General features: G+C 37.9%; 1 protein-coding gene across 2 annotated transcripts; it reads left to right on the forward strand.

Moving 5' to 3' along the window:
* The first annotated feature begins 1,189 nt into the window (after positions 1-1,189).
* On the forward strand, positions 1,190-12,489 carry LOC140224968 (facilitated trehalose transporter Tret1-like). Of its 2 annotated transcripts, none has more exons than XM_072302123.1 (8): positions 1,190-1,515; positions 4,323-4,461; positions 5,904-6,188; positions 6,845-6,945; positions 7,566-7,737; positions 8,633-8,829; positions 9,779-10,050; positions 11,431-12,489. In XM_072302123.1, exons 1-8 carry the CDS (start codon positions 1,414-1,416, stop codon positions 11,756-11,758), a joined length of 1,596 nt encoding a protein of 531 aa, XP_072158224.1. In that variant the 5' UTR covers positions 1,190-1,413; the 3' UTR covers positions 11,759-12,489. The 2 variants fall into 2 exon arrangements, with proteins under 2 accessions (XP_072158224.1, XP_072158235.1); XM_072302134.1 differs by lacking the exon at positions 1,190-1,515 and adding an exon at positions 1,934-2,084.
* Positions 12,490-13,029: the final 540 nt, after the last annotated feature.

The following is a 13,029-nucleotide window of genomic DNA, read 5'->3' on the forward strand; positions in this document are numbered from 1 at the left end:
ACTGAGATTAAGTTGCGATTTAATGCAATAAAATTGCATTTTTTTATCATAAAATTGCAAAAGTAATAAAATTATTTGGTCAATAAATGCCAATTTTGCATAATCAAAAAGACGGTATTCGTGTGTAAAGGATGGGCAAGGAAAGCACAATGCAATAAGAAATTGCAACGTATTTCAATTTTATCGCACATACCTAAGTACATATACCTTCAGTCAGTAGACGGGTAACATACACAACACTCCAATGTGGTAGCAATAATTTTACGGTGTAATTGCAATTTATTGCAAAGTGTGCTGCTTGGGAATGGCTCCCCTTTTGACGCGCACCATAATTTAGCAACCAATGAAGATCGGGACGCATTATTGGTCATCTGCTTGTCTGACTTATTCGAATGAGACTTTGGGTCCGTTCATAAAACATGTGACACTGAATATTGATCTTTTTTACAACCCCATCTATCTAGTAACGCACCCATAGAACACGAGTCTATATCTCCCTAAAAGTCTGTTTGACATCTCCCTTCATCCCGTAAATTGACGTTTCCTGATGAACTTTATGTAAATTTGCTACATTGCGTTAATTACTCATATGAATTTTAAATAAATTGGCCCACGCGCCGATCGTAGCGTTACGTAACGAAGCCTTGGGCTTCTCCTAGAAATATCCTGGGTCCAAAGTATTGCCCAATGAACGAAAAATTTATATGTCTGAATTAAATTGATACATTCATTGGCGAATCCAGCAAATTGACAACCTTGTTTTTCCTCCATTTAAACCTACGGAAATGTATCGATTCTTGGAGGGGCCAGGTGCTCCGAAAAGAATTTATTTTTTAACATAGGTTTAAATGGAGGAAATCCGGCGTTGACAAATTGCTGGATCCGCTTCTGGATATATTGATGTTCGATGTAGTCATTTTTGAAAGTATGACTTTAGAAAAAGCAACCCACACAAAACGCCGTCAGACGTCCGTCTATAAAAAAAAAAACAAAACAAAAAAAAAACAAAAAAAAAAAAAAAAAAAAAAAAAAACAAAAAAGCAAACCCTCGAATTAAGAAAATTGGGCACATTTTCAGTACGTGAACTTGGCAATACCCGCTGGGGATGAGTCTTTCTCACACTAGCGGTCAGAGACGACCATTTCGTGCGCGCGCAGCGTAGTGATCAGACCGTCGCGCGTCGCGTTGCGGTTAGACCGCTAGTGTGAGTGGGACCACAAAGGTTCCAATCAGATCCGTGGCCGGACGCAGGTGAAACGGTTCTCACCGGTTGTGGCGAGATATGGTGCTCCTCGGTACCACGACTTTGTTGACAAGTGCACGTGAAAGTTAGAGTTAGTGCCGGCCTCGGTTCGATCCCTGTGATAGTGTGAATGTGTTTTTTTACAGGGATTTAAGTGATAAGGGACGAAATGAGTGACCCTTCGCCGGCCTCTGGCAGTCCCTCTGACGAGAAGAGCTCTCTCACAACCAAGAGGCAGTATGGATATTCAAGCAGGTCGACATACGCACAGGTTAGTTTGTTACGTCATCCTGGAGCTCCAATTTATTTCGCGTTGTCTTGTTCGAACAGACTGGGTTCAAATGGACCTTGGTCCAGGAAAAAGGCCTGCAGGGAGGGGAGGTTTTTTTTTATTATTTTGTTTTGTGCATGTGTGTCGCACTAGGTGGTTTTGAAATTTCCAAAAAAACACCCAGATCCGTAGAAACATTTTTCCTAACGACAAAACTGCACAAGAAAAATTTGGATGAAATTTGAAAGAGTTTAGTAAAACTAGAAAAGTTATCATTGAATGACACGTTTCCTGTGTTGTTTTGCTGCTCTGCCATGAAACAAACGGGTACTATAGATAGTGCCGTGATTTTTTTTTCATGTTACTTGAAATCAAGTTAGATTACGTACTAAATCGCATATTTTAGTCTATTCTGCCTAGAATTAGTTTGTGAATAGAATCTTATATCAAAATTAATGAAGAGCAAGTGGTGAGTCGCACCTGAGATTTGAGACATTATCGGAATTAATTTTGGGGACAATTACATTATTTTGCACCTGTAAATTATCGCTCAAAAACGTGTGCACGCGGTAAGTAGCACCATTTGATTGGCGAATTCAAGGTCGAATACATTTTCAAGCTGTAATTCCGGGAAAATCTATTTTCCTCCTTTAAACGTTAGCCATATTTGCTCGTAATAAAGAAAGCATTGCTTATCTGATTGTGCAATTTCAGCGTGAAACTCCGGGTGCATCGCGACTGAAATTTGAAGGAAAATAATGACCAGCTCTCTTACATTGCAAATTGCTTACTTTTCTCACACATGGAGCTCATATTATTGATTGTTAATAATCTGCATGTATTAACCAAATAATGTAAAAATATTGCAATTTCACGGTAATTTTTTTTAATTTCATCGCATTAAACTGCAAAGTTATTTTAATAAGTTCGTTACTCTGTGGTAGTTGAATATCAGGCTGGCGCACTCCTTCAAACCGACAGTTCAACCAACAACAGCATCATGTGATCGACAAAGATGGGAAAAGGATCCGAAATATACTCAAACAAATAATTATTTTCCTAACATTCGGCATTGCTTATGCTATCGAGTTTTAAAATCGAATCTCGTTAAAGTCGCCCACTAGAGAGCACTGCTTGTTATTCGCGCGTCTAGACACTTACATAATCAGTGTAAATCGTCGACGGGCTTTGCAGCCTCGCCACACTGTGGATTGAAAGAACTTTAAACTGTTCGCACTAACAAAGCGCATCCTCATGTTAATTGGTAAAGCAGTTTCGGGTTCATCTACATGGGGAGAGATTAAACTACAATCAATGCTCACTTGAATAAGATTCATCCTTCTAGAATATCGCAGTTATAGGATATTTTATCAAATTGATATTTATTTGATTTTCACCTATTTCAATCGATCAATCTTTCAAATTGATCCTTGTAGGTATGCGTATAAGGATTCAGGTGACTATCCTCCTTTTACTGGCAAAATTATGCAGGATATCACATTGTGGCCAAAAAAAGAGAAAAAAGGGGAAAACAAGTAAAAGAGAAAAAACAAATACTCCATCGCTGTTCGCTCGCTATCGGTGGCCGCCTGCCATGCTTAGGAGAAATATATATAAAAAAAATTCGATCAAAACCGGCAAAAAAAAATCAATCAATAAAAAAAAAAGTTTCAATCAAAAAAGTAAAAACAAGCAGGAAGCTCCAACGCATTCGCGTCGGAAAGCGGCTCTGGCGACGGTAGGTAGTTGTTACGCGTTTACGGTTTCCTTGGTAACCTTTGTTTGCTATCAGCTGATGTCGAGTAATATGCCTAGGAAGCTCCAACCACTGCATTCTTCGAAAAAAGCGCGAAAAAAAAGAGCCTCAATCAAAAAAGTTCAAATCAAGATTTTTTCAAATAAAAACAAGCGGGAAAGTTCTAATACCGTCGTATTAGAAAAGCGCTCAGGTGTTAGTAAATGTATTTAATGAAGAAAGGACGTATAAACTCCGTCGACTTGGCTGGGAAATGGAAATAAAACATCAGCTGATAGCAAACAAAGGTTACCAAGGAAACCGTAAACGCGTATTTTTGTTTCCCGAAAATGAGCTCACCGTTGAGCTCATCGGGCGCGTTTTTTTTTAGGCTTCATTTGAGTTCAACGATCAATTTCGATAAGAATTACTCTACCGCTAAGAAATTTTCTTATAGACAAACGATCGAAACTACCTGCGCATTACGTTAAAAGCATAAAATACAGTTTTCACAGCTTTATTTATTTTAAAAATGCCCCCCCCCCCCCAAAAAAAAAGCCTACACATCGATGAGCTGGTGCGCCATTTAAACGCATTAGCACTAGTATACTAGTACTCAGAGGCAAGTCGAAATCAAAAAGTGCTGCCTATCGGCTGAGCGCTTAAAGTGCAAGTGAGTCAAAAACAAAGCTAATTTTTTAGATATTCTTGTGCTGACTTCAAAAGTGTTACTGTTAAGAGAAACATCTTGCGAGAATTTGAACTTTGCCAATTTTCCGCCCAATTAAATTTATTTTTAGGCAGAGTTATCAATATTCTTCAGTCTCTTCTATTTTTTTATTTTAATTTCGTAACCTCAGCTTAAATTGCGAATGGATTTCTCTAAAAACTTGGAGGATAATTAGTACTCAAAGGCTCCTCATAGAATTCGTGTTTAATTTAGAAGCATACATTTTGCAACGTCCGAAAGTTTTTACGGCATATTTTCTTCGCATGGCAGTTCCGCTTTTAGCAAAACACACACTTTGCGATTCACACTCATTATAGATGTAATATTCATGGTACTTTCCAGGCGCTAGCGACGATAATCCAAGGATGGATTCTTATCGACCACGGACTGATGATGGGTGCTTCGACTTTGATTCTTGGCGCGCTCCATGGGAACCCTAACGAGGAACTTAACATGGACGATGCTCAGGCATCTTGGTTCGGTGAGCGTTATAATATATAGCTATATAGTACACGAAAGAAAAGTAACGGTAGCCCGAAATTCGATAGCGAAAACACAATAAAAACAGTGGGAAACAAAGCTAAAACTTTATGAAACATTCGCAGACGTTTCGGCTGGCGACCAAAGCCATTATCAACTGCTAAAATAAATACAAAATTAAAAAATAAAGCTAAAAGCACAACTACATTAAAAACCGTGTGATCAGCCCCAACGAAATTCAATACTGATAAGATGTAAACAATTTCATCAACCCTCAACACTACGGAGAGTTGACCGGTCCTGGTCAACAATGTTTCTTGTTGAGGGTTTATGAAGTTGTTTACAACTTTTCAGTCCTAAATTTCGTTGGGGTTGTTGGGGCGCATCGAAAAGGTCAGATATTTTAGTTAGGAGTCAATTGCAGTAATGAGAACAAGTGTATCATGATGTTTAAAGCACCTTTTCTAATGGTCCATTGAACATCTGTTACGTGTGGTTCGTAATAGGTTTGGAGACTTTGACGCAAGGTAAAGAAAGTAAGCACAATCTCGCAGCTGTATAGTATCGGATAGCCTTCAGACTTGAGCTGCACTGACTATGTGATTTTATATTGTAGGAGTCGAATTGATTTCTGGCAGGCCCGGGACTTTACCCGGTGGGGTGGCCGGTCAAAGGGCCGTTCCAACGCTAGAAAAAGTGAAAATGAGAGAAAAAAGGAAAAAAAGGAAGAGGAAAAGAAAGCAATGGAGGACATACTAACACATTACTTTGTGAACGATTGAATATTCGTTCGAACCCAACATATTGTTTTCATAACAAACTTTTTTCATACCATTAAAATGAAAATCAGATAGACTGTTAAAAATTTCGAAGTGACATCCGGACTGCAATTGGCCCCAGAGCCTATTTTTCTCCGGGAAAACTCGAAAACGGAGTGAATCATGCTCTCACAGAGCGGAGTAATGACTTTATTTTTGTGAAGTGCGCTCCATTTTGGCGCGAGTCTTGATCCTCATTCACATCATGCGAATTCTCTGATCTGAAATTAAGAGGTGGAGTCTACCGTACCGATTTCACTCCAAGATTTCTGAGAGTGATATGCACTATTTTGGAGGTACACTGGAAAAAAATTCGCTTGGATCTAGAGTCCAGACTCTTAAACACATTGACACGAAAAAATACTCTTGATTCAATCGAACTTTTTGCTTGGGTCAAAAGAAAATCCGCCTAAATCAAGAGGCTCGGCTCTTCGATTCAAGGAAAAATCGGATTGAATCAAGAGTATTTTTTCTTGTCGATGTTATTAAGGTCTGGACTCCAGATCCAAGCGACTATTTTTCCAGTGAGTGAAAGTATATGATCCATCCGGAGCAAATTATTTTCATAATTTTCTCTCTCTTTAAAATATGCTTTTTCAACTGAATCGGACTGTTTGGTTTCCAGGTAGCTTGCCTTATTTTTGCACCCCGCTCGCCAATTTCGCATCGGGTTTCGTCCAAGAGGCGCTAGGCCGACGAGGGTCCGGCATGTTGGTCAATATCCCCATTTTCGCGGCGTGGATCCTGCTGTCTTTCGCCGATTCTATCGCCACCCTCTACGTCGTCGCCATCATTATGGGGGTGTGCATAGGCCTGTCCGAGGCCCCCCTCAATTCCTACCTCGGCGAAATCGGAGAACCCCACATACGGGGCACTCTCATCACCATGACATCAACCGCGATAAGCACAGGTTAGTATTCTAAAATTTTCCTCATCAAATCACAGCTTTAAGCCCATATTTATCCCCATGCATCAAGTTCATTTCGTTTTCACAGAGAGCTGCTTTTGTGCTGCCAGGAAATTTTCTAACAGAGTGATCTAAAATTAAGAATTCATCCGAAATGTCAAAAGACTAGCTTGCTTTGAATAAAAATCGATAGCGACTATTTAAGAATGGACACTTGTAGGATTTTGTGAGTTTCTGAACGTTTAACTATTTGAGAGACGGGAACGGAAGGCAAGGAGACCAATGTACTCCCCATGATTAAAAATTTGTCCTTAAAAATATCTTTTCTTTTTTCTTTTTCGATATTTAGGATGCTTTAACCCTATAAGAAATTTTAGACCATGAATATCTTTTTTGGTCGGAAAATCTCTAAGTACGTAAAGCTACGTCTCTTTATTCCTCCAAGTCTGTTTCAGATAAAAAAAAAAAAAAAAAAAAAAAAAAAAAATGATTAAATTTCCTTTCGTTTTTAGTTATGTAAATGTCCCTAATCACTCGTCACTTGAACTAATTATTCAATCCCCCCTGTTAAAAAAGAAAAATAGGGAGGAATAACTCTTTATTATTGTGCATGAAGTTTCCCGCAAAACATTTTCTGACATATGCTTTGACATATTTAGGAATGACAATTATGTACGGTCTTGGAGTATTTTTTGATTGGAGAACGACTGCTTTAATTAGCAGCATATTTCCGGTTCTGACTTTTGCACTCATGTCACAAGTAAGTTCCAAAATTGATTAAATTTTTTCACATCTATCTACGCATAAAAATTTTGACTCATCTATAGAAAAGATATCGTAACCAGATATTGACTGATTGAAACTAGCTGGTTGCTGGTTGTTTTTAAGGCTACAGAAACGCCTACATTTTCTGGGGCGGCAACTTTCCTTGCATGTGCCTTCTGTGATGAATCACTTCTCCCCACTCTCTCCGCCTCGCACTGAAATTTCTCGCTATTTTTAGCAAAGGCAGTGCAGTGAGATAGTAGATAAGACTTAATTATGAGACATTTTTTTACATGTTTTAAATTGGATTGAATGGTATCACTGCATCAAATGCGTACTTTCTAATTGGTTGACTTGGAGCTATAATTGGTATTTGTGTCTTCCTTACTTATACGCTTTTGAAAAATATTTAAATAAAAAAATGATGCCTGGTAGCAGCTGTTCAGCTTTTAACGTTAGATGTTATTCGTTACTCTCACGGAGTTAAGCATTAAGTCAGTAACAATATACATCCTCTTCCAAAAACAATTTTATTATTTCACTCATGCAATCATCTAAATGATTCTTGACTGTCCTCGATGAGTTGGAAAAGTCTCATAATTTTTACTATTGCAGATACCGGAGTCTCCTGCATGGCTAATTAGTCATAATCGGTTGGATGAAGCTAAAAAAGCGTTATGCTGGCTCAGAGGTTGGGTTGGCCCAGATGAAGTTGAAGAGGAGTTTCAAAATCTTCTAATGTATGCAAAAAAATCTGCCAAAGAAGCCAAAGCGTCGGAAAAAACTGGTGCGTTATTATAGTGCATAGATCGTCTTTGTTTTATAATGTATTTATTCATTTTTTTAAATATTTATTTCTCGATTTTACTGTTTATCAAAGCACAAAATATTATGAATATTCTCCAAGAATGATTTATCTTTTGGGCGCACTCTCAGAAATTTTGGAGAATTGAGCTCCAAGACGAATAAATTTTTCTGGATGGATGGTGCACTCGTTTTCGTTATAGAACAATTAACTAAGTTGAATAATCGTTGCATAATGCTACTGTATGTTTGCTTTAAAAGCAAAACCCCTCCCGCTAATTCCAAGAAAGACCTCGTGTTGAAAATCGACGTTGGCCTTCTAACGCGGACCAAACACTATAAAAAATTTCTGAGAGTGCACCGAGAATTTAAACAATATCGTGTGCACGGTGTAGGCCTAAAACCTAAAAACGGCACGTAGAATTCCATTATCCCCCTATCAATCCAAATTCCTCGAATGGATGTTTTAAAATGATTAGTTCAAATATACTTTGGAGAATGTTTTTAGAGTCCTTTTTTCTTGAATTTAATCCATTAATTGTCTGAGTGTATTTTGCAAAAAATATATTCCTGTGCATGTGTGGCTAAAACCTACCGTCCATAATCGGCGTATGAAAGCAAAATTTTTGCTGTTTAAAAACCCAAATATAGATTTGTTCAGATTTTGCATTAAAAAATTCGCACTTTTCAATTCATGTTCGAGTAATTGGATAAAAAATATACTCTTCGGGAGAAATGGGCATAAAGCTCATCTTTAATTTGATAGAGAAAGCTTAGGAAAATTCTGTCCTTTCTCTTTCCCGGCCGCTTAATAAAAACTTTGCACATCTGCTTTGTCCAAAAAATTCTTATCAACACCATTTCGCTTCAATTTTCAGGTGACATTGATAGTAAAACTGATTGTTTATTGATGACGCAGCTGAAAGCTCTGACAAACAAAAATGTCCTTCGCCCCTTACGTTTAGTGTTGATCTCATTTACAATTACTTTTTTGGCTGTCGTCAGTGGCATGAGACCGTACTCCATCAACGAGCTGAATGCTCTAAACTCTCCAGTTGACCCCAAAATTATTTTGGTGAGTAAATACATTATGATGCAGTATATTTCTTCAGTCTGGTACGTATGATTTTCTCTCCACGGTTCCACAGAGAGCCTATTATTCGATTATTATTTTTAAACATGAAAAAATACTTTCGGAGTATCGAAACAGTATCAAATGGATTATACTGGGTATAACAAAGGGGGGGGGGGGTCTCCGGTCCTCCCTTACCAACAAGGAGATCTTGGAGGCCGTTCCCCGAAAATGATGCATCTTGAAGCGTAGGGGGCAAAGTCCATTTTGTTGACGAGCACCACAACGCGAGTATTCTTAAATAATCCAGAAAAATTAACTGTGCTCCCTTTGCTTCAAGATGCCTCAAATATCGAGGAATCATTGATATACGAAAAAAAAATTATAATACAATTAAAAAATTAATTAATTAAAAATGTAAAAATTATAATAAAATTATTAATTAATTATAATTATATTTAATATTAAAATACGATTAGTTTTAATTACCGGTATTGATATTATAGCTATTTGCCATAAATTAAGAAAGAAATAGAGATATAACATTCAAGCATCGATGAAAAAGCTGCTAAATAAATGGATTGCATTTTGCAAAAAGGAACCACTAGCATTGCAATGTTGCTAAGATTGTGCAACTTCTTTTGTCTTGGAGGAAAAACCCGATTATCCATTAATAGTTTTTATTTTACGCGCTAAAAACTGTAAATTTAAGACAAAAATTACCATCTAAATTTCATAGTTTTTCACGATTTCCGCAATTTTATTGCAAAAGATGAAGTTGCACAATCTTAGCAACATTGCAATGCTAGTGGTTCCTTTTTGCAAAATGCAATCCAAATATGCAACAGTAAAATTTCAAGAAAGAAAAAGGAGAAAAAAACGTTTGAATGACATGTCATAAGTATCAACATACTTCAGTAGGTACCCTCTAACCTAATTTTCTATGTTACAGATACTGTTCCAAATTTTGTTCATTTTGGGTGCTGTTGCATACGGTTCGTTTCTGAGGGATTTTGGCAAGCGGAAAATTGCGCTTTTCTCCAACGGAATTGCAGCTGCATCTATTATTGGAATCGGAGTTTTCTGCTCCTTTTTCTTGGACGCTAGTGAATACCCATATTTAGTCTGGTTTCCATCCATCCTGCTGCTCGTCATAAATTTCCTCAGTGGTTTTGGCCTTTACGCTCTGCCGTGGCAGCTTATGAGTGAAGTCTTTCCTCAGGCGTAAGTTACAATTTTATCAAAACTTTTCAAAGCTGAATGAAGAGCTTGTTCGTAAAACATGATGAAAAATCCACCAATTCCATGTAAACGCCGTAAAAATGTATATGCAGTAGACTCTGGATTATCCGGATTAATTGGTTCCGGGCCCGATCCGGATAATAATAGTAAACACAAACACCACCGACCAACACCACAGTATTCTTATTATGTATACATCATGTACATACCAACACGAATTTAAAAGGTTAACGCCAAATTGAACGACTGAATGGTGATTGTGAATGGTAACCGACAACGATAAATTACAATACAACGATTAAAGCGCGCAATGCGTGAAGTGTTCATACAGTCTTGTAGCCGCTAATGCGCGTTTTAGGCTAACTAACCGACTGCACTGCGTTTGGCGTAATGCGAGAAGTATTTATGCAATCTAGTAGGCGCTAATGCGTTCCACGCCGACCTCACTGTTTGGCGCAATGCGTGAAGTATTCCTTCAGCCTTGCAGGCGCCAATATGCCTTGCGACCGCTTCTCCGCGGATCCGCTCATAGCGCTTTTCTAATACGACAGTATTAGAACTTTCCCGCTTGTTTTTTGTTAATCTACGGTGGCGTGAGGTTCGGAGGGATTTTACCGAGCATGCGAATATTTGAAGGGGCATTTCCCGGAAAATGTCGAAAATAAGCCATTTAAGTTAAAATTTAAAAACTTTGCTTGATGGGAATAAAACAGAGATACGTGGTTTTGCACTTTGGCCATCGACGTGCTCCATGGGTTATCTTTGTTACTTACAATTTACATGCCTACAAATATTTTAGGTAATGAAATGGTTTTATGAACTTCACGGAGAAAGTGAAACAAATTCGGGTGCAAAAAAGGGAAGAGAGAAAATCAAATGAAAGAAGCTTGATGGTTCGCACCTACTAAACCGACGCACGCTCATTTCCTTACAATGCTGGCATTTTGAAAAGGAAGATTGCTTAACGTTCTTGTGATAGACATGAAAGTAGATGCTGAAAAAGACGGCTTTATTCTCGAGGAGGTAGTGCTGGGTGGAGAGAGGGGGAGCCTGTCAATGTAGAATCCGCCCATTTTAATTCACCTTGTTTAAAGCAGTTGTGTTGAATATTTTACATCGGTAGATGGAGTCCAATTCAAGATTCTAGCTTAGTGCTACCTGATATTTATGTCAGACGGTACCAATACGAAAATGAATGAAATTGAAAAGGACTATGAAACATTCAAATCCTATGCATATAGGATAATTTCCATTTAATCTGTGCTTAATTTTCCTTCGTATTTAGCGTCCAAACATTGATAAACTGTATCATATTTACATAGTATACATTTTTTAAATGTTTTGTATGATTTTAATTTTCAGAGGTCGTGGTCTAGCAACCGGAATATCAGCCGCCTGGACTCATTTAGTGGTGTCCGCCTTGATCAAGTCATACCTTTACATCAAAGCGTGGGTAGGCCTTAGCGGAGTAATGTACCTCTACGGAGCAACCACATTCCTGGGTTTCCTTTACTACTATCTCTACTTGCCGGAAACTGAGGGCAAAAGTCTGGAACAAATCGAGTCTTACTTTACCGATGATCCGGACCTAGAGGAATTTTTCTCTGTTCGCAGATCTCCTGCTACAGACGCTGAAAAAATCGGGTTACGTTCAAACAAGGAAGACCATAGTTATGGTAGCACGGCCTAAAAGGGTCATGATGTGATAGCTCCTGAAGTGTTCTTCCTCGTAAATTAAGTAAATTCAACCGGAATATCTGAATGCATTGGATTGTTAAACTTTAAAACATCAAATATAAATTGATGACACAGTTTCCTCTTCAAGGGATACGCACAACGACCGATTTATGGGATATCTAATTACAATAATTCATTTGACCGTCATTTTCTGATTGACAGACTTTGTATATTGCTACAATCGAAGTAAGATACCTAAAACTTTGTGCAAAATAGGATTTATTTCGATAGCCGTTTAGAAACATGTAAGATATCTTGCAATCAACCGAAATTGCGCCCCCTCCCCCCTCCCCCTTCCTCCAAATCGAGGATCATTCTGAAATGCGAAAGATTTCATGGGTACCGCTGCACTGCCAGAAAATGAGATTATAATGTTTCTTGAGCGACCCTGCATATATAATAGTTAAGTAACCCTATTTAATTTGATAAACGCAGTGATATGTTTTGTGATAATTTATGTATTGATAAGTATTATCAAGGCGTAGTTATAAATATTTCGTGTTGATTTTTTCATGGAGAGGAAGGTAAAATTTTGCATTCGATTCCCCTTGTTGTTAAGAAATTACAGTGATGACAGGTGCTTTTAGCCTGAGGCATCGTTTGTCCATAGATGTATTATATTTTTGTTTAATATTTCAAAATGCCCATTGTGTGATTGTAAATATATACATCGTGTTTTTGGAATTGGTCGGTTTATTATAAATTGAAAACCGTTTTTGCATCCCTATGATTACATCTGAAGTCTCCAGATTTTCAATTTGATTCAGGGAGCCATAGGTAAAACTTCCCATGTGAAATGGCAAAGTTCAGTCTGAAATTATTGTAAATTGCGCGATTAACATATTTATTTGAACAGTTCTTCCTTAAAAGGAAAGTAAAGTAACCTAATCCTTAAGGGGAACACTGATGTAAGTTTTGAACGACTTACTGGCAGATTTCACTTAAAAATTTAAAGAACAGAAATCTTAGTTGAATTTTTCTTTAAGAAGCATGCAGTAAGAGTAACCTGAAGTGAACTCAATCTAAAGTTTAGGAGAGTCTGAAGGTATCTGTCTGGGAAGGAGTTGAAAGGAAAGGGGTGAGACAAGGTGACGGGTTGAGGGAGATGCAGAGGACGGAGAGGAAGAAAGGGAGAGAGAAGCAAAGGGGGGTCTAAGGTAATCGAAAAAATGCCTGAAGTAATTTATGGAGAGCCCCAGAGTGATTCTTGCCAGTCTCGTGATG

Source organism: Bemisia tabaci, chromosome 1 (assembly GCF_918797505.1).
Source record: "Bemisia tabaci chromosome 1, PGI_BMITA_v3".
Taxonomy (NCBI): Eukaryota; Metazoa; Arthropoda; class Insecta; order Hemiptera; family Aleyrodidae; genus Bemisia; species Bemisia tabaci.